The 23,420-nt window shown below is 34.0% G+C and overlaps 1 protein-coding gene across 5 annotated transcripts in view; it reads right to left on the bottom strand.

The window, feature by feature from the left end:
• Positions 1-23,420, bottom strand: part of Rnf180 (ring finger protein 180) — a 233,838-nt gene that overhangs the window by 52,399 nt on the left and 158,019 nt on the right. For all 5 annotated transcript variants that reach the window (XM_063258236.1, XM_063258237.1, XM_063258233.1 and 2 more), the window contains one exon: positions 514-739. In XM_063258236.1, coding sequence (XP_063114306.1) covers positions 514-739 — 226 coding nt within the window. The remainder of the gene's footprint in view (positions 1-513; positions 740-23,420) is intronic.

Raw genomic sequence — 23,420 nt, 5'->3', positions numbered from 1 at the left:
ACAGACACTATCTCTGCACACCACTGGCTGCTTTCAAGCATATGTACCAGTTCCTCATGATGAAAATATTTATTATGTACTGCAAACATATGATAATAAAAATAGGAGTAAAATATTTAATAAGAAAAAAGTAAAACTACTCTAGAAAGGCAATAATAATAATAATTAAAAAAAACCACCAAGACTTCAATAAATGCTTTTTTGAATAGCTGGTAAGATAACACTGAAGTGTCATTTATCCTAAAGCACCTTGCTAGAGATCTGGTATTAGAAAAAAATTCATTTTTCCCTCCTCAGCAAGGATTCAAGATAAAGATTTACTCTCACTTCTAAATCTAACAGAATCTATGAGTTGTATTAATAACACTGCTTTCTAAGCTGGACTATAACAAATTATGTTTCATATGGTTTTAAAAACTTTTTTGTACTAATTTGTAAAATAAATATTCTAGAATAAAGAATAAAGAAATATTCAGAAAAAACAGATAATCAAGTTAACGAAAAGGAAGTTACCTGTCTGGAAAAAGACTCTAGAAATAATTGTCCGACACAATGGGCAGGGAGTTTTTGCAGGATTGTCTTTGGCCAAGGTCCGTAAGCAGGGCTCACAAAAGATGTGGTGACAAGGGTAACACATGTATGGGTTGAAATAAACATCCAGACATACTGCACATATGTAGCTATCCTTTTCCTCTGCATATTCATTATCATCATCTGTACTCATCTCATTATTCAAATTCTGCAAAAAAGAAGAAAAAGTTTTTCTTAGTGTAATATTGGTTTCCTTGAGAATCATTTTATACTTTGTAAAACTGAAAATGTTTGAGAAACATGTTTCTCTGACATATTCAAAGTGATATAATGCTACTTTTCAAAGTGAGGAGAAACTGAAAATATATATATAAAATCCAAAAGTTTCATTATATTCTCTAGTATTGTAACATAATAAGCGGTAAAATATATCTAAACACATTAAGTATTCCAGCATCCATTTAACCAGTACTAATTGTTACTTGTACCAATTCCAGGATTACACAATCTTCATTTATTCCACACCCACAAGGCAAACAAGGTTATTGTCACAAGGTTGCATGATTATAATATGTGTATCTGCCCATAGTGAAAAGGCAACAGTAAATGAATGTCCTACTCCATCCTTGTACGGTGCATGGTCCCTTCCTATACTTCAAAGACAAGATCTGGCCAAAGCCAAAGGAATCTCAAGAGGTAAACAGCGCAGAAACAAAAAAACAAAACAAAACAAAACAAAAATCCCTTGGGGATAATTATGAGATTAGCTGCATAGCTAGGAAATATGATAAACTCCTTTCTCCTCCCAAATGGAGTGGTTAAGAAAGAGGCTGCTCAGAGGTGAGTTGCACAAGGTATGGGAGCAGAAATTCTATTTCTTAACTTACAATTTTAACATTTGTGAAGTTGTAAGGATTAAATGAGGTAATCCACTCAAAGCATTTGTCACAATGTCTAACAGAAAATTTATAAATGTTAACCACAGCCATCTTCTTTTCTCTTCCATCTCTTCTACCCCTTCCTGTAGGGTATATAGTTTTTAACCAAAGCTATGAGAATATTATCTTCAAACTAGAACTGGTGTCAGTCTGGTGATGTGAAATAAGAATCTATATGGTATATTTCTCTTATTTTTAATTTCAATTAGGTCAACTATTAATATTTGAATGGGTCTTGGGTTTAAGAAATAGATGTGCATTACATGAAATATAAAACTTATCTAAATGAAGCAAAGAACCTTGAGAGTACAGAAAAACCTTTTGCTATGTTTTTAATGTTTGTGTGCTCCAAAATTCATGTTAAAACAAATGTCTGAAATGAGGCTTTTAAAGGGCAAGTCACAAGGGCAAGCCCTCAGGAATGCAAAATTTAACCTATATAAAAGGAAAAGAATCCACCTCTTTTTATCTTATACTCTTCTGCCATGTAAAGACACAGTGTTTATACCCTCCAAGGAGGTAATGTTCAAGATGCTATCTTGGGAGCAAAGGCTGGGTCCTAACAAGATTCTGAGCCTGATGGGACCTTGATTTTAGAGAAGTCTCTAAAAATGTGAGAAATAAATTTCTATTCTTTTGTGTGTGTGGTACTGGGGATTGAACTCTCGACCTTGCACTTGCCAGGCAGGCGCTTACACCACTGAGCTAAATCCCAGCTAAATTTCTTATAAATTACCTCTCACGAATTATTATTTGCTGCTATAATTATAAACGATTACTTGGTTCCATTTGTACTGATGTAACATGACTGGATAAACTATTATTTGATTTATTCAGACAGCTTTGTTTTTCCCTCAGGCAACTTCTTTCTGGTATTGGTAGTTTCTCTTTTTATGAAGGATATGTGAGGTATGATTAAGAATACAGTGAATATTTCAATTCACAAAAGGATTTATTCCAGTATAAGACATGTTTGTCATTATTCTTCCTCAAAATACTCCCTCACCTCAAACATAATGATCCTATCATTGCTGCCACGTTGTAAAGCAGTTTGGAAATACTTTTTTTGTGCATGTCTTCAGTTGCACTGTTACAGCCACCTTAATATCCTGATTGGATTCATGTTTATCTTTCATGGATACTTTGACTTTGAAGAGTTAGAATCACCTGGTACCAGATGTTTTGAATCAAGAGGATGAGGACACACTCTAATGTCTTCCCATCTTACCTTTCCGTTGGATGTCAACTGGCAGAAATATTCACTGAACTTTTTATCACATCTCTTAAAGATACAGAAAATCCTAGAAATGCTTTGGAAAATGGCAAGAATAATAGGGTAAGGTATATTGGGGGATACATTTAAGAGTGATTAATTACAATGTGCTTTTCACTGTGATAATTTTTCAAGAATATAAACATTTACTGACTATACTGATCAGATCTCATATTTGTGTCTTTAGTCAATTTACTTCTAAATGGACTGTATGATTTTTCTTATGCACACGTAGGCATTTTTATTTAATTTAATTATTTGTTGTTGCTGGTTAGATATTTTCCTTTTTTGTTCACTTGTCCTCATGTCCTTGATGAAATAAAATTCTTAATTTTTTAACTTTAGTTTTCATTAGTATGTATTTGTCTTACATATTTATCCTATTAATCAGAAGGAATTTGTACAACATACTATTTATATGGAATATATATATAAGGAATTTGCACCTAAAAATAGTATCTCTTAATTCTTTTCTTGTTCCCATTTTGCTCCTCACCTTTTAACTCCTCCTTTTATTTTCTATGTTTTCCTTTTCCTCTTCTTCACTTTTCCCTCCCCTCTCCCTTGTTTCCCTTCCCATTTGTACTTCCAATAGTATGTTGTTTCATCAGTGTTCTGTTATATGAGAATCAAAAAGCATAAATAAGGACCAAAATGGATGATAGATATTAGGAAGTAGGAAAAAAATGTTCAAATGGGAAGAAAAGAGTTAAGATATATTACTTTTTAGGTACAAATTCCTCTGTTCCATATAAGAACCACATTTCCTTTATCAATTCATCCACTGATGGGCATTTGAGTTGTTTCTCAGATTTAGTTACTATAAATTGTGCTGCTAAAAACATGAGTGTGCATATAATACTGTAGCATGATGTTTTTTAACTTTGAGGGGAAGTTACCAAGGAGGGGAAGAACTGGTTCAAATGGAACCTCTAGTTTTAGTTTCTTGAAGAATCTCCATACTGATTGTACCAGTTTACATTCCCACCAAGCGTGGGTTTTCATTTTCCTCACATCTTTGTCAGCATTTATTACTGGTCCACTTTTTAATGATAGCCATTCTGAAACAGAGCAGAAGATACAGAAATAATGAAACACACTCAGCTACTTTGTCTTTGACAAAGGGGACAAACTACTTCTCTGAAAGAAAGCCTCTTAAATAAATGGTGCTGGAAAAACTGGCTTTCTACATGTTGAAGATGATATCTAGATGCCTATCTCTCACCATGCACCAAACTAAAAGTGAAATGGATCAAAGATCTAAATATACTTGGCTAAAAGACAAAATGCGTAAAACTTTTGAAGATACAGGTATAGGCAAAGACTATGAACAAAACTCTTGACTTCACAGGAAACATTAACAAGAATTAATAACTGGGATTGTATAGTAAAAGAAACCATCAATAGAGTGAGGAGACAACCCACAGAGTGGGAAAACATTTTGCTGTTTGTCATGGTTTATGTTGGTGGCCTCCAGGCCTCATGCATTTGCATTGTACATGTGTAATTGGCTTATTGTCTAGTGCTTGGATTGGGGGTGTGAGTGCTATACTGGCCTAGGGATACTGGAGCCAGGATGTAATGTAATGGCAGGAAGAAGGTATGTCTCACTCTCTTTTGCCGATTTCTGCTTTGCTGTTTGCAGCTGTCATGAACTGTGACTCTGCCATGTCATCCTGGCTTGGAGCCAGCTGAGTATGGACTAAAACCTCCAAAAACTGTAAGAAATAAACCTTTCCTTTCCCAACTTTGGGCTTCAGGTATTTTGTCTCAGCGACAAGTAAAAAGTAACTAAGACAGAATTTGGTACCGAGAATGGGGTCGTTTGCTGTGACTATACCTGATCATGTTTTTCGAGAAGCTTTGGAAATGGCTTGTGGGCAGAGCTTGGAAAGGTTCAGACATGTCACCTGGATGTATAGAGCTGGAGCAGCATAGGCTGTTTTGTAGAGATTCTGGTCAGAGTTCAGGAGACCAGAAGACTGATAGAAAGCCTGATGCTAAAGACCAGGATTGGGAGGTTTCTTCTGGGAAGAAGGACTGCATTGGTTGTTGGACTCCCCATGATGTGTGTTATAGCTTGGCAGAAAGTTTGTCTGCATTTTGCTCATGCCCAGAGATTTTGCCTGAGACTGAAAAAAGGGCAATAGACTGATTGATCTAAAAAAGCAAATTTCAAAGCACTCAAATGTTGAGGATGTGGCATAGCTTTTGTTGGGGCTTTTAGCCAGCTTTATGTTGCAAATCAAGAGCAAAGAGTCCAGCAGGATAATTTGCAATACTGTGAGTTTGGCCAGAAGGAAAATTCCAGGAATGTTGTAGATTGTTAAGACAGAGTTGAGACTTTGATTGCTGAGGAGAAACAAAAAAGATAAGAAAGATGGCCCTGGGGCATCCCAAGCAGCCTGTCCCTTTGCAGCCGTCAAAAAATTTGCTCAGAGGAGAAAGCTGCAGTACACCATGCTCCAGAATGGCGACTGAGGCAACAGGAAGTTCCAAAATGGCAGCAACATAGAGAAGCTTTTCTTCACAATCAGGTTCACAAAGCCCAATGATCCAGGCAATCGACCCCTACAGCCAAGAGAGAAAAGCCTGACTGCTGCTCCAGCTAGCAGCAAACCTTGGCAGCATCCACATCATGCTAATTTTAGCTGCAAAAAATTGCACAAATTCTGAGGGTAAGATGGCTTCCACCTTGATTGCAAAGGGCCTGAGAGGGCAATTTGTAAAGATAAAAGAGTAAAGCCAAAAGTGCAGTAGAGACCCCAAAAGTTTAAAAAAGCCAAAAATGTGGATGATACAAGGAAAGCTGCAAAAAGCGAGCAGAGACAATTTAAGAAAAAGCTGAGGGCGCTGAAATCCCTATAAATGCTGTGGGGGTGGAATCACCCAAGCCTTTTGGAGCTTACAATCATATTGCTTCAGATGCTGAACATAAAACTCTAGGACTTAATGTTTGTCCTGTTGGATGTTAGATTTGCTTTGTTTCCAATGCTTTATATTTCCCTGCTTGTAACTTTTGGAATGATGTTTATTTTGTGTCTTTTCATTTCGAAAATGTTTAACCTTGTTTCATTTGTACAGGGGGTTAAGAGTTTGCTGTAGATCTTAGAGGAGACTTGGGATTTAGACTTTTCAGCAATGCTGAAACTATTAGGACTTTGGAAATTTTTGGAGATGGACTAAATGTCTTTTATATAAAGGATATACATGAGTCTTGGGGGGCAGGGGCAGAATGTCATGGTTTATATTGGTGGCCTCCAGGCCTCATGCATTTGTGATTGGTTCATTGCCTAGTGCTTGGATTGGGGGTGTGAGTGCTAACTGGCCTAGGGGTGGAGCCAGGATGTAATGTAATGGCAGGAAGAAGGTATGTCTCACTCTCTTTTGCTGTTTTCTGCCTTGCTGTTTGCAGCCGCCATGAACTGCAGCTGTGCCATGCCACCCTGCCTTGGAGCCAGCTGAGTATGGACAACACTTCCAAAAACTGTAAGAAATGAACCTTTCGTTTCCCAACTTTGTGCTTCAGGTATTTTGTCTCAGTGATGACTAAAAAGTAACTAAGACACTGTTCTTTAGACAAAGGACAAATATCTAGAATACATAAAGAACTCAAAAAAATTAGACCCCCCAATTTTAAAAATCCTATATATAATGAGCATCTTGAAATGAATACACACTTTTCACATGAAGAAGTATAAACAGTAAATAAGTAAATGAAAAAATTTTCAACATCCCTGACCATTTAGGAGATGCAAATAAAAACAACACTTAAGCTCCATCTTAATTTTAAAATGGTCTATTTAATTATACTTTTCCTTTATAGTTATTACTTTTTGTTTTTGATTTAAGAACTCTTATCTTTTTCCAGGGTTTTAAAGAAAGTATTATTTTGTATTTCATAACATTTCATAATCCTATAAAATACTAAAAGTTAACTTTTGTGTACACTACATCTTTTAAATTTCATTTACGCATACAAATATCACCAAGGTATTTTTAGAGATTAAATAAAAAGTCAGGTGTTTTTATTCATTTGGAAAACTGCACATTTCTGATTTATAAACAACAACCACCTTATTATGTATAAGGTACTTTGTCTTCAATTCAGTCATAGGAGGTTCACTTGAGGTTTGGGTAGCCCAAAGAAGACATGTAAATGTATGGACTGGATTCCATATCTGTAGTCCATCTGCTTAGTTGTTCCTGAGGTCCTTAGTCACTGCCTGCTTGAAATTTTGCTGACTTGGACATAATGTCCACTATTCCTGCCCATCACCCAGCTTGAACTAAAGTGTAACCATCTTAGGCTTTCATGTTTCCATACACAAGGACAGCAACACATCTCAAAAAACAGAATTCCACTGTTTTTTCTCTAAGTTGGAGGGACATAGGTTTGTCAAAATCATTCGTAAGTGGAAATATTCTTAGAAAGAATTTATTAATGAGCCTGCCTATAAAGTCACCCTAATCTCAACATTTTAAGATGGAAATCTAAAAAATCCTCATCAGAAATAAGGGGAAGAGGATACAGATAATAGCTGGCTGGTTAAGGATGACTAAAATCTTTTTGGAACAAGGCATGACACTGACAAATAATATAACAATATACTGTAGGTTAAACTACGTGGAAGAGCCCAGATTTTTTAAGTCTGAAAACGTCTCTGGATGAAATCAAGATAAAATTTATCATGAATAAGTATAAATGCCTCATTTTAGATATCACACAGAGAAAATGAATGGACCTTAGCTTAAAGCAGTTCATGTAAAGATCTGGGAATTTTAACTGATGAGAAGATCAGTAGGTAATTTGTTAACTTAAAAAGAAAATGAAATGTGAAGTGCAGTATTGTGTGGGTTTATATACACACCATACTTGGAGGGAGACGGACTTTGTATCCACTTAGGTAACAGGCAACTGTTCATAAAAATACACCGAAGGGGTTGGAGATACAGTTCAGGGGCCTGCCTGTCAAACATGAAGTCCTGAGTTTGATTCCCAGTGCCAAAAAATAAAAGCAAACAAAACCAAACACCACACTAAAGGAAAAGGCAGCATGATCTGAAACTATTTCATGAAACTATTTCATGTAAAGTATGGTTAAAAGAGTAAGAATATGTATTTACAAAGATACTAAGAGATACGAAGATAAGTATATTCAAATGGTTGTAAAAATTTTCTCTACATAACTCTCGTGATTAAATCTTATAATGGGTATTATGAGAAAACATGCTCTCACTAAAATAGTTTAGAAAGAAATATGTACTAATAAACCTAAGGGATGTGACCATGGCATAACATATTCATTCTTATGACTATGTTCACCAGAGGCAAACATTTATCTTGTACTCCCTACCAAATAATTTTGGTTTTAGAATTAAAAGGAATCTCGCATATAATATCCCTTTGATATCCATAGAGGGTTGCAAGAGTCTCCTACAGACACTGTATCTACAGATATTAAAATTCTTTCTCTAAATGGCATAGTAGTTGCTTATAACCTATGTACATCTTTCAATATACCTTAAATAATCTCTAGATTACTTACAATACCTAATACCATATAAATGCTATATAAATTATTGTACTGCTTAGGGAATGGTTACAAGAAAGAAGTCTGTATACTTTCAGTGCTGAGGCAATTTTTTTCAAATATTTTTTAATACTGGTTGAATCTATGGATGTAGACCACGTGGATGCAAAGGCTGACAATAAACATGAACTCATTACTTTAACACAAAACTCTATAAAGTAAATATTATAATTATTAGTTTTCAGATTACAAGGAATCAAGGAAAATATGACTTGCTATATTATAGCCTGAGGATTCTCATAGTTACTATAATACAAAATGTTTTCTTGCAGGTTAAAGATACTATTTTATGTCACTTGTGAGAACTGCTTTTCTATACCCATTATCATTTATTTCTAAACTTTACTTGACTGTTTCCTCTAATTCCAAGATTCAGTGTATCACTGGGTAAATTTAGGAAGCAGCTCCCAAGGTGTTAACCAAGGGTAAGAGTCACAGCCAAATGTTCTTTAAGTGGAAGGGCAGGAACAATAATAGCACAACTATTCAACAGGTAATCTAGTAACCTTTAGCTCTAAAACCTCACTACCTGTCAGAATCATCTGGAAAGGAGTTAAAAACATACACTGCTGGACTTACCTTCAGAGTTTCTGATTTAGTAATTCAAGGGGCATAAGAATTTGCACTTCTAACAAACTCCCAAGTAACATTTGATGCTGTTCATGGCACAGCATAATGATCAGAAATAGGAAATTAAACACTACTACAGTAGTCTTATCCACAATAGATCATATTTCATCAGTTTTCCCAGTGATATCTTGTGAAGTGATTATTTTACCAGCTAAGACTATGCACTGATTTAGGTAACATGGACACTTCTATATTTTAAGGAACAATTTTTATTGTCCAAAATGTGATTAGGCTTTTTCATGTATTTCATAAGCATAAGACCAAGGATTTGATCTTTGAGTTACCTTTTTTTTTTTTTGGAGCTATAGACTTGTTATTTTAAGAACAATTTCAGGGGCTGGGCATAGTGGTGCACGCCTATAATCTCAGCACTTAGGAGGCCTAGGCAGGAGGATAGTTGCAAGTTTGAGACCAGCCTGGGCTATAAAGTGAGCTAAAGGAAAGCCTAAACTGCATAATGAGACCCTGCCTCAAAAAGACAGGGAAAAAAAAAAAAGGAAAAATTATCCAAACATCATACTCTTCCTCCTAACTCCAAAGTTTTACCTATTATTATCCCTTATTATTATGGTGCATTTATTACAATTGATAAATAAATATTGATACATTATTAGTAACTAAAGTTCATAGTTTGCATCAGGGCTCACTCTTTGTGCTGTCTTTAATAAGTCCATCAATTCTGACACATGCAGAATGTTGTGTCTACTATTAAAGTATTTTTCAGAATAGTTTCAAAGTACTTAGTCTTTCTGTATTCTGTATCTTATTTATCCCTCTCATTCTTTTTCCCAAACAATCATTTTACTATTTATATAAAATTTTTCTTTTCCAGAATATTACACAGCTGAAACATTCCACATGTAACCTTCCAGACTGGTTCCTTTCACTTACCAATATACATATAAGATGTCTCCTAATTGATTTTTGACCTTGAAATTATTACAGGTTTCTGATGAGAACTGCTCTCAATTTTTCATTATTTTTTTTCCTTTGGGCCTTTAAAAAAGCAATTAACTTGCTTCATCTTCTAAATAAATGCAAATCCAATTGCTTTTTTACCTTCAAGAAATTCCTGAGTTTTGTCCAGTCATTTTCTAGCAGTGTGGTATATTTGTTCTGAATTCTTTCTTTAATATCAGCTGTAAACACAATTAATATATTTTGCTTTCATTACAAGTTTTCTCCAAAGGAAGTGTTAACATTTTTATATAATTCATATATATATATATATATATATATATATATATATGTAATATATAATGTATATATTTTCAAATATATAGATATTTCAGTACAAAATTAATAGGCTTAATATTCTCTTATAATGCAGACTATATCACAGGAAAGTATTCAAATTATCTTCCTTAAAATAATAAATATATACTGAAAAATTTGAGATTCCTTATCTCAGGCTATGGATGTTAGACTTGCATAATTTAATTTCTAATCTAAGATTTCAGTATAGAGGTAACCTGGAATACAGCTTTGTCACCTATTTGTTGCAATGTGAAGGTTGAAGGGATAAGCTGGCAAAAAAAGGTCACTGCCTTTAATTCTAAATGTCAAAGTGTCTTTTACAGAGTATGTTCTCAACAAATTATGTAGAAATGTATGACTATAACATGTACTTTCCTTTCTAATTAGGCCGCTTTTTACATAGAAACACTTCCAGGAAGGGGTACTTCACTGTAGTATCTTCATATACATTTATTAAGTCATAGTCCTCGACACAAAATAGGATATTTGTGAGAGGAAATTCTTAACAGGTAAAAAAGACCCTTCAGGAAACGATTCTAAAAGTGTGATCCACAGAAGCCTGGGAGCAACAAGAACCATCAAGGTGATCCAGAAGGAAAAAATTATTCCCAGTACAATCCTAAAATGTTAGTTTTTCACTTCACTTTGCTATAATTGTTCTGATGGTACAAACTAATAGTGAGTTAAACTGCTAGTTCCTTAGTAGGATTAAGGAAGTAGGCTTTATTGTATTCTTTACCACTACATACTAGCAGGGGGAAAAAAGTGAAGTTTTCTGTTTCGTTTTGTTTGCAGGAAAATAAAAACTTAATTTCCACTAGGAACATCTTTGATGAATCTGGGCTATTAAACCCTTACCCTTGAATATACATTTAAAAATACTGAATGTGACACAAAAGGCATGCACATAAAAATGTAACATCTGTTACATACCAAAGCAGAATGGTTATTCTATGAAAAAGTACATTTATTATTGAATTGTGAGCTGTACTAGCTGCTTTTTCATGAAATACTGTTTTACTTAAAAGAATAATTGTCAAACATTATTCAGACTCAGTTATTTGGCAGACATTTGCACAGAAAAGAACAAAGTAAATCTGTCATTTCAGGGAAAACAGCACACAGTATTGTTGCCAATCAGAATGATAAAATTGGACCTTTCAAGCAAAAGTCAGTTTTAGAAAATTTGTATTTGCTTTTAGCTTTCCAGTACTTAAAGATAGCTAGTGATATTAACAATTTTTTATATTGCATAATGAAGTACTTGAACATTTAGAAGACCTGCATACTTCAATAAACTAAATATTTTTCACTACCTAGCATGTGATGCTATGAAAGTCATGCAGGAGCAAATGGAACATTCAAAGCACAAAGATAAACAAATGGACATTATTATAAAATATTTAAAGTTAATATTAGGTGTTAAGATTCTGTTGTACTCTAAGAAAAATAGCTTCGTTATATTTGTATCATAGCAAAATACCTGTAATATGGTCTACTGTTCTATATGTGGTTTTTTTTTTCCCCTCTGGGTGGCTTAATTGATATGTTAATCAATGCTCCCCTCTGTAAAGAGTTGTAAATCCCTAAAAACCTAGCCTAGTTGATATGTTAACCATTGTTGCCCTGTACAAACAACAGATGTGGTGCTAAAACAAGCTAACAGGGGTTGTTAATTACTGTCAGACTACTCTATTCTCTGCTGAGGAAAACCAGGATGTTTCCCTGATTTAAATTTGTTTGAAGTAACTTGCTTGTATGCAGGGAGACTTGCTCATTAGCACAACCCTTACCTGACCTTGCTCTCCCCAAGGAATGTAATCTTGCCATATTTTCTGTTCTGTAATGCCGCACTGCCTTCCCCCTTTCCCTACTCAGTGGTGGTCTGTCATAAAATGTGCCCACTCTGTTCTTAAACACTTAGCTTCAAAGAAGTTACAGGAAAATGTTGTAGCTTAACCCTAATGCACCAAAAGGGTTAAGTTCCAAAACCTTGTAAAAACTTAAGTTTCAGCTTCTTGTAACTTTCCACCCCTTCCCACATGTTAGTGTTAACAGGCTGTCCTGAGATAATTAAGCTTTCTACTTTCTTCTCCAAATGTTATTTATTGCAGATGTGCTATTCCAAGATAATGCTTATCTGCAGGATGGGAGCAACTTGAAAGGCACCAAAGGCTCCCTAGGTTGTCAGAACTAAGTGGACAGCTTTACAGTTTCCAGACTTGAGTCAATAGCTTGACGGCTCTGCAGGTTTCTTTGTTTTTCCTCCCCCCTCTCTCCTGCTTTTTAAAATCCCCTTCCTTCAGTCTCTGGCGTGCAGTCTCCAAATTGGCTCCTGGGGACTCGTCGTTAGGCCTGGCCTAAATAAAGCCTTTGCTCCCCAAATTTCAGTCTCTTGCTTCCTTGGATTTTATACCGGGGTCTGAGCTATCACAGATTCTACATTGAAACTACTCTTTACGAATCTAGCATTTGTCAATTTTTTGTGTTATAAAGACACCCAGAATTAATTTGAAAAACTCTTATACTATTTCCCCTTCTGATAATATCTGACTGTATTTTCTTCAAATACTTTAAACATGTGGCAACAAATTACATAAGCACATCTGAAAATATATGTGACTTCTATTAAGCTAGATATTAATGAGATTTGCAAAAAATGTGTCACTTCTTAAAATTTATTTTTCATAAAATGTTATGCTATATGTAGTTTATTATCTTTATATGAATTAATTAAATATCTCAATCTTAGTTTTAATCTCTAGTTTGGTAAATATTTATAATCCATATATATAAAAACTCTCTAGGACTTTCACGAATGTTAATTTAAGGGACTGTGAGATCAAAAAGTATGAGAAGTCATAGAAAATAAAGGTAATTTGAGCCCTATGCATGTAGTAAGTAGTGTACCAAAATATATAGTATTTAATGTAAAAATTGGAAATATTAATAATCTGACCAACTGTAATACCAAACAAGATAATTTACAGGCAAAATTCCATGAACGGTCTAATTTACAATAAATTCTCATTTAGATGGAACACAAAGGGGAAAAAAAGTTCAAAAAAGGAAAACAAAAATGTTGGCATACTATTTAGAGGGAAGAACAGTGTCATGGTTTCTGTCTGTGTCCCCCAGGCCTCATGAGTTTGTATTGTGTATTTGTGATTGGTTCATTGTCTAGTGCTTGTATTGATGGTGTCAGTGCTCCACCCACTTAGGGGTGGAGCCAGGATGTGATGTAATGGCAGGAAGGTGTGTCTTGCTCTTTGCCAGTTTGCTGTTTGCAGCCACCATGAATGGTGATCCAGCCATGCCCACCTGCCTGGGAGCCAACTCAGTGTGGACTGAAACCTCCAAAAACTGTAAGAAATAAACCTTTCCTTTCCCAACTTGGGCATCAAGTATTTTGTCTCAGTGAGGAGCATAAAGTAACTAAGACAAACAGTAAAGAGACAATATGCAACATTTACTTCAAAGGCCCACAACTAATTTACACCACAGGATCAATTCAGAGATTAATTCATTTTATTGTTCTTTTAGATGATACATAACTTCATTTTAAAATAAGAAGCACTGCTGTAAGACTTAGACGTGGCTTCTAAAGCATCTTGGGAGGATTAAATTACCTTCTATATTATATTTTTAGTTTCTTTTTTTACATTTTAATTGAAAATTGGGGGCCAAAATGGGACTGCTTAATGGAAATATTCAAGCAATAAAAACATTTCATTACTAAGTCACTTATGATAGATTGAAAATTATGATCTGGAATTTTGTTTACATCAATCATTTTGCAAGACAAAAATATAGCTTTAAAGTTAGTTTAGGAATATTTGTCAAAAGTATCTACTCATTTTGGCCTCCGTGTTTGGTTCACAGTTAAAGAAAAAAAATGTCATTCTAAGGTTGAGTGTGTGTTAGTAGCTAATAGCTACAAAAGAAACAGATCAAATTCCTGAAAATTTTAGTGAAAAAGAAGAAAGAAAGAAAGAACTGAAAAGAATTGTTGTGACTTCAAATGAACTCTGGGGCTGGGTAACCCAAAAGTTTGAAAACTTTTTCAATATTTAATTCTATTAGCTATCTTTTCCCAACAACTGCTATAGGTATTTGTGGGTTAAGACAACCCTTACAATACTAAGGTTATCAGGACTATAATTTTATTCAGACTCTTAATTCTTCATACAGCTTGATTAATCCCCTCAGGGTCAATCTTTATGAACTAATAAACCAGTGACCTACTGGGTTATACTGTATGTATAAAACTGAAAATTCTAAAAGCATATATTTTCTTTATATTTTTATTAAAATTAAATTTACCTCATTTAGAGCAGGAGAAATGCAGCACTACACAGACTATTAGATGTTCTCATATATCTAAATATTAAATCAAAGTAACAATCATTTTATGCAAAAAATGAAAGCGTCAAGTTTGATAAAGAGAAAAACTAAGAAAATAGTACTTAAACTTCAATGAACTGAAAATGGCATTCTCAAGGAACAACTACAAAAGCACAGTTGTGGATTGATAATTTCTGTAAATTGCTTTGGTCTGCTTATTACTAAAAATAGAATTGAAAAAATATATAGCTGCTAGTTTTGGTTTTGTTTAATATATATATATATATATATATATATATATATATATATATATTTATACTATGCTTTTCATGAAAAGTGTGACTTTCATTTAACATGCTATCACTCACTCCTGGTATTAGAAATAAAATATTTTGTAACATTTTATATTGACTGTCACTATTTGAAAATATCTTACTTTTTATTTTCAAAACCAAGGATGTAATGTGATAGTAGTTACCAATGAAATTCTATGTATATTGTATGAATTATCAAAGCCTCATAAAATAAGCAATGGAACATCAATGTGATAGTAGTTACCAATGAAATTCTATGTATATTGCATGAATTATCAAGGCCTCATAAAATAAGCAATGGAACGTCAAATGTATGGTTTTACGAAAATATTTAAATCAAATAATTACATAAATGACAATATTCCTAGCCTATCTGAAATTATCTGAAGGCAGAATACTTTGGTATAATATGTCTATCTTTTAACACACTGGTAATTGTGGGAAGCTTTTATTTCATTGAGGAAAGAGGACAGAACTTCAGGTTATTAGATTCAAAAGGAAAATATCAAGATACTATATTCTTTTTAATTTTAGAATAACTAGTTCACACATTATTAAAAAGTATAAAAATCTTAGTATCCTGTGATATTTTTTCTTAGTTTTAGTTTTGCTCTTTGTGTGTGATAGCTTTTCATATTTATCTTTTTTTCTGAATATGTCATTGTGCACCTTGTTCTACACTTGTTTTTGAAATATGAGTTATTACTTCAAAGTGTAAAATTCAGTGGAGTTTAATATTTTCAGGAAGTTGTACAATCCCTGCCACTACTTAATTCCACAATATTTTCATCACTCTAAAAGAAACTGCATTACTAGTATGCCTCATTTTCCTTTTCCTCCAGCTCCTGGCAACCCTTAATCTACCTCTCATCCTCTTGTGGGCCTTAACCTCAAGAACCTCAGGAGCCACGTGGGTCACAGCAACCACATTTATTTTAGTGTTACCGACTTCTTCATATTTAGTAATTCCCATGCTTATCTGTAAGGTATTTATTCTAGGATCTTCAGTGAATGCCTGAAACTGCAACAGTATTAAATCCTATACGGCAAAATCATAGATTGCAAGTACCTTTTAGCTTAATAGATGAGTGATGTCTTGCAATATGCAGAAGTACTTAATGCCAAACATCACATAATCACAACCGAGTCAATGATTTTTCTCTCTAGTCTGCTGCGTAGGAGGAGAAAAAGGAGTCATCTCTCACTTCAAATGAGATTAAGGAGAAGTAAAATGTGGGAGATGTGCAAAATTTTGTAGAAAAGTACCATCTGAATGAGACTGGAGCAAGTGCAAACCATGAACATGCTTAACAATAATTAAATGTTACATTTCTGCAAAATCATCAAAATGAGGCAAAAGCAATTATTATTGGATAAGTTTCTTGTTAAAGTTGTATAAAAAGAAAAAATTGTATTGAACCAATAGATAGCAATGACTCTACAGTGAATGTTATCCTATACAATAACCCGCCTCTCTGTTGTCTCCCTTACACCAGCCATCAAAGTACAAGTTAGTTGTTTACTTTTATTTATATTTTATATTATTTTATAGTATTGTAATCATCTTTATATGAATATTTTTGGGTTGTGGAAGAAATCGTCTGAGTTTGCATTATTTCTTTTGGGGAAATCACTTTGATATACAAGTGTTTTGGATTACAAGCATGTTTTCAGAACAAATTATGCTTGCAAACCAAGGTTTAACTGTATAATGTTTTGTGCTATACACACATACATACAGTAAACTTTCATTTATAGATCAGGTAGAACAAAAGATTAATACAATAAAATATAATGATATAATAATATACCATAGTAAAATTATCAGCTTCATTACTCATCTGCTTTGGTTTCTTGATTAAGTAAAATACTGCTTACTTTAACACAGGTACTGTGATATGTGATCATCAGTCTGATAATTGTGACACCTGCTAAGTCTATCATGAATGGATAGTGAATACAGTGTGCAAAATACTGACAAGTTGTTCTAGGTAAGATGTAGTCAGACAGTAAAATGTTTCAAGACACTATTTGGTACAATTTAAAACATCTACTACTACTATGCTGATGCCACTTTACTATGTTTACTTTGACTTCTAAACTCCAAGTCTAGATTTACCTCTAGAAACCTCTGGATTTACCTCTTAGAAATCACCATACTTGAAATTAAATTTTAATATATTCTGAACTAAACTTGCTTCTGCCTATATTTAATACATCATTCTTCTTGACCTTCCATAACCAATCATCTCTATTTCTATTTTCATTTGTATGCATACTGTTCATTGCTATATGCAATTTAAGGTTTCATCTATATTCACTCAACATTTATTCAATACTTATCAGTATCAGGAACTGCTACAGGCCCTGACAAAAAGCATAGAGCTTTTGGTTTAGTGACAAGTAATAAAAGAGAGCTAAGAAATCTTATAAATCAGTAGAACTCAAATTGGCCTGGAATCCAGAAAGTCTTACATGAGAAAGTGGCATGCTTGTGGAGATCTTATCAGAAATCTTTTTGCTACAAGTACTAAAACAGAAAACACAACTCAAAGTGACAGACTTGACTGGGATAAATGGAAATCAAAATCAAAATGGAATTTGCTGGTATATGTTATTGAAAAATCCAGAAATATATTCAGCTTGTGAAAGTTAAGCTTAATAGTCAATTTTATTGGCTTGAGACCCATCTAGGGTATCAGTAAAGCATACTTTGGGGTGTATCTGTGTGGGTTACATAGGGATGACTTTGGTTATCACAGGCTAAAGGGTACAAATGTGTACATTTTTCTTGTGGTAAGACAGACTGTGGGCCACAAGATAAAGAAAGGCTACCTTTGTAAATGTTTTCCTAAGATTCATTTTACCATGTTCATGTATCTAGGCAGTCAGAGGCCACAACAGCCATGGTCTAAAGAGACTGTGGCATCATCCATGCTGTTCCCACTGACAGAAAACTTCAGCACCATCCATGTGGTGCTGGTTGTTCATGCATGCAGAATGCAAGAGTTGTAGGGTCATGGAGGTTTCCACCCAGATTTCAAAGGTCTGGGAGACCACACAATGAAACCCTGAAAAAGTGGATGTGTAAAACTGTGTGAATGAAGCTAAAGGTGAATTGGAGACCTCAGGAAGTCATGGAACACTTATTAAGGAAAGCTGTGCACAACAAGCACCCCTAAAGGGAGACTATGTAGACTGCGCCAGAGAGGTCATAAGGGTAGGGCGATCTAAGTGCTTTGGAACTCACATTTTCCCACCATGTGCTTTAGATGCCAGAAACAGAGCTACAGGATTTAATCTCTGCTGAATTTTGGATCACTTTCATTCTATTCATTTGTATACTTGTATTTCTTCCTTTTGTAATATTTACTCTATATCATCATATATTGAGATTATGTAACTGGCTTTTAAAATTTTCAGGGGTTTACAGTTAAAAGTTTGTCTTGAGACTTAAGCCTTTTCAGCAATTCTTGAACTGCTAAGACTCTGGGGAGGTCATTAATACATTTTCAGTTGTATATAGGATAATTCTATTGTGTTAGGTGAAATTGTCTTATTTTAGTCAAGTTGATAGTTGAATGTGAGAGTTTAGACTGTCAAATTGATTGTCTTGAGAGCTGCCTAACCTATTAATAAAGTTCCCTTTGGTGTGTGTCTGGCTGGGTCATGGAGGCATGATTTTGGGTACTATATCTGACACTTGGTCCATTTCTCTCTGGTGGTATTCCCTTGATGTGATTATGACAACTATTAAATGAGCAGTATTCTTTTGCAAAGCCCTTTCACCATGATATTACTGCTTTGGAGCCAGCCTATTTTGGACTGAACTTTCTAAAATCATGAGCCAAATAAACCTCATCTTTGAGTTTTAGGTGTCAGCTACTTTTTCCCAGCAACAGGAAAGCTTATCTATACAAAGCAAAACTTGACTTAGTAATTTAAATGGCATTTCTAAGATCCTGAGTTTTCTTAATTCTGGTATCTGAGATGATAGTTTGATCTTAAATTCCAGCAGCCTCATTCTCTGTTTCATATCCTCAAAAGCCCCTAAAAGTTACAAGTCTCACATACCTGGACCACTGTAACACCTAAAGGAAAAGAAGAGGGTCTCTTTCACTAGTTCATAATTCTCCTTCCCCTGACTCTTTCACTCTCTCTTTATAGCCTGGCTTATCAATCTTATTCATATTTTCCAAAAAAATGGATTTTGATTTTGAATTTCTCTATTGAATTTGTTTTCAATTTTACTGACTTCTACTCTGTTTTTATTTTTTTTTTCTTTTACTTTGGTTTTTCTTTCTCGAAATTTCTTCTTTGACCAAATAAGTTTTGAATCTCAAGTACTTTGAGATTTTCTAGTATATTTCTATTACTAATTTCTCCTTTAATTCCATTCTAGTCTCAGAGGAGACATTGTATAATTTTTAATTTTCTAAATTTGTTAATGTGTGTTTTACGGATCAGAAAGTGAGCTCAGTGAACATAACATATGAATTTAAGAAGAATGTTTAGAACGTGTGATCTTTAGAACTGGATACAGGTGTCTATAGATGTCAGTCCTACCTATCTGATTGCTGATGTTGAGTTTAACTGTAAGCACTTACTGATGATTTTTACCTGCTGATCTATTTATGATAGAAAGGTGCTGAAAAGTTTAACTAAAATAGATTCATTTTTTTCTCCTTACCGTTCGATCAGATTTAGTCTTATATATTTAATAAAACACTTTTTCATATTTTAATTTAGACTTAGTTTAATTAAGGAATAAAAATTCACTTTTATGTTCTTAATCTGGGCAAAGTGGAGAGTGAAAGAGGAATCAGCCTAGAGTGATGGTATAGTATTTTCGAATGAGATGGCAGAAACACACTTCTGTCCTTCTCTAAAACCCAACACACATTTGAAATCATCAGAATACTGTGGTTAACTCACTTTACTAGCATGAAAACTCAAGTCAATTTATTTGTATATAAAAGGAAGTGATAACAGATTCGTAAGAGGACACATACAGTAAAATATAAAGTTATAAAGGAGAGAATGTTATATATTTATAAGAATTTGATACATACAGTTCTCATTATTTGTGATAGTTTTAATGTCCTTGAGAATATCAAATTGGCAAATACTGAACCAATGTTCCAAGAAGTGTAAGGTTAGTTTCTTGAAGCCTCTGGTTAGAACACTGTCATCAACCAATCAATTTATAAATTTCTTTAATATTTAAAGACATCTTATATAAATGCAAAAAGGGACACTAAGTAGACCACAGGAACATATATATTAGGTGATTCTAGTTTTTTGCTGCCCTGGCTATGTCAACAAGTCATTAGGAAAGCACTATAAGTATTGATTCCAGGCTTAAAAATAATTTTTAGTTTATTTGTAAAATTCACAAACATAGAATCCATGAATAATGAAGTCTGGCTGAATCAATTATTCAATGTTCTCGATAAGCTGGCTTCTTTGTTTCCAACTTCATCTTTCATTCCTTTAAAGCATAATCACTACAAACAACATAACCACAGTTTCCTTCTGTAACAGGGGCCTAGAAGTTGGTCCTGCAGATGCCCAATAATTAAAAGGTCAATAAAGGTTGGCATCTTTGCTTCATTTTATATGAATACTTTATTACCTGAAAACTTTGGGCAGACCTCAGCTCAGCTCTGTATGTAGGCATGTTAATCATGTTAATCATTTAAGAAGTCTCTGCATTACAAATAGTATTAACCTTAAATTTACTTATCCTATCTCATTCCCCTTCTACACTAAGGACATCAAGATACAAGTAAGCAAAGTAATTTTCATGATTTGTACGGATATCTAATAGCTTGCTTTTACAGTGTCTTAGTTCCAGAATCCCTGGAGTGATGCCTAAAAGTCTGGAGTCACTGCTAGACCTAGAACCATCTCAGATTCCAGGAAAAGCAGTGATTCTCAAAGCACTCCATGAGGTCACTCTGCAAAGTGGGAACAATTACCCCTATGGTAATTGTTTGGCCACTTCAATTGGGAGTTATTATCTCATATAAAAACTGAATTGCCCTCTCAATTAATGACAGCTCCCTTAGGACACTGCAGAACCAGTCCTGGAATACAGATCACCCAGACCCTGGCTTGGATTACCTACAGTTTTCAGCTATGCAAAACTCCCTAACTATGCAAACCTCTAACCTTTGTTTTTGTCCCCCTTTTCTATCAGTTCTTAAAGACAGAGCTTGAATCCCATCCTGGCCATCTGATTAAAACTCCTTTTCTGTCTTTCACCACTACTAGTTACCTTGGCTGACGTTATAGGATGGGTCGCTGAGCCTAGTCTATTGGGACCTTTGGAGTTGGGGGTTTTGTCCTACAACTCTAGTAAAATGTTAGTGCTTAGAAGAGGCAGGATTGTTTTTTGACGCTTTTGACACTATTGAGATGATGGTTTCTGGTTTGAAGAGCAGACTCGGTTTCCATAGTTTAGTCTCTTCATTCTGTATTACACATGTGAAATCAGAGAACATATGATCTAGATATAACAATAATTTTCAAATGCAGCTTAATCAAGTCGTATCTCATTGAGATACGACTGTGTCAAAAGCAGCAAATAAGTATTAAGCCAACATAATAAAATAAATAATTAACATTATTAAATGAACAATTATTTCCTGAAGTATTTGGAGTACTGTGTTGAGGTTTCTGAGGGCTTTTCCTAAGCTAGATATGAAAGTACCATAGCTGATTTTTACTTCCTGAAAGGGGTACAGAAATAGAAATATCAGGAAGAATATGAGGTATTTGCTATCCACTTACTATTAAGATTTTAAGAATGATTTAGGGATATTTTAGATTACATTACCCATATTTTGGTCCAAATTTTTTAGTTGAAACTAGGAAGTACAAGTTTGCTTCTTATGTATAAATTATATGATCTGTTTTCCTTTTCTGATTCCTAACAGTTTAAATTTACCTCTTTTTCCAAAGTGTCTTTCTATGCTTGTTAGACTTAACATATTTTCATCCTTGTTAAGAAAGATACCTTAACTTCATACTATGTTTTATAGCTTCCATAGTAGTTTTAAAAACTTGAATTTAAAGAGTTCATGATTTTCCCTATTCAGCTTGCCTTACCCCTGTGATATAATCATTATGAAATATTTATTCTTTCACATTTATTTTTTAAATAGTTATTTTTAGAATCCTAGACTAAAATAAATACATTAATATTTGGTGAATAAATATAAAAATCTCATAGAAAACATGATTTTTTTGGCAGCTGATCACAAGAAATATATCTATGGATTTTATCTTAGCTCACTTCAAACCTAGTAACTATAAGTAACTTTATTTAAAAGCATAAAAATACAGTACATATATAGAAGATTATCCTTCTCTACACCCTCTATAAGGAGATAGAAATTTTCCAGCTATTAACATCATGCTTGGCCATATGACTTATTTTGCCCAAAGAAATATGAGTGAAAGTAATAAAAACCATGTCTACGCAAATGTCTTTAAAGAGTCATCACACAGCTCTGCTACAGCTATTTTCCCTTGGTCATACTCATGTCACATTGTAGATAGTGGAACTTTCATCATTCTAGACATTAGGACTAAAAACTCACTAAATGGGAGCAGCAGCCAACATGTAACATGAGTAAGAAATCTATTTCCTGCAAGCCACTGAGATTTAGGAGTAGTGATACTGCATTAATATAGTGAACAATACAGAATGTGTTATCACACAAGACAAGCTCTTTTATTACACAGAAACTAGAAAAAGTAATAGTGAGTATGGAAACTATTAAACAGAGTTAGACAAAAGGCAACCCATGTTTTTACAGTGGTGATGAATTTGGTAAAACTGTTATCTGAGGTAAACTGAAAAGGAAACAAATAAACTTAAGAAAGAAAATTCACTAAGTTACTTGCTAGTGGTTTCATTTGATGTGGTACAAAAGAAAATGGTGAGCTGTGAAACAAATTATCTTGTTTCAAATATTAACTCAAAAAAGAAAAAGAAATGTACCATTAAAAAAATTCAGAAATTCCGTAAGTCATGGCAGTGAAAGAGAGAAGTGTTTCTCATGCCCGACCCATGAAGCTTAGTAAAAAATGTTAAGATAAACAAAGATAGCCTACAGTCAAAGCCTACTACAATACACAATTGTTACATCCTGTGTTGAATTCTCAATAAATTAGAAGTGACATAAAGTAAATGCTTTCCAGATTAAATGCAGCCTTTCCAGATTAAATCTTTGAATGGAAGTGGATCAGAGACAAGTGACTTTGTGTGTTTTTTCATAGAAGTCTGTGAAGTTTACTGTGCCATTAACTATGTCTGGTGATGTGTATGTCTTTAACATTTTGGGGGTGGTTGCTGATACTTGTAGACAAATAGATGAAATTTGAAGTTTAGATAATTATATTTCTAAGACTGTTTCTGGCATATACTAAGAGAGACTAGGACTATTTGAGACAAGGTAATCTTCAAGCCCTCGTGTTCCATAAGCTTAGAACTAAAAAGCTTATTGTTCAGTATATTTCTGTGCCTGAA

The sequence above is a fragment of the Cavia porcellus genome, unplaced genomic scaffold (genome assembly GCF_034190915.1).
Source record: "Cavia porcellus strain 051 isolate PalLab524CR breed Dunkin Hartley unplaced genomic scaffold, mCavPor4.1 scaffold_11, whole genome shotgun sequence".
Lineage (NCBI taxonomy): Eukaryota > Metazoa > Chordata > Mammalia > Rodentia > Caviidae > Cavia > Cavia porcellus.
The sequence above is the reverse complement of the archived record's forward strand: the minus strand, read 5'-3'. Positions and strand labels throughout refer to the sequence as shown.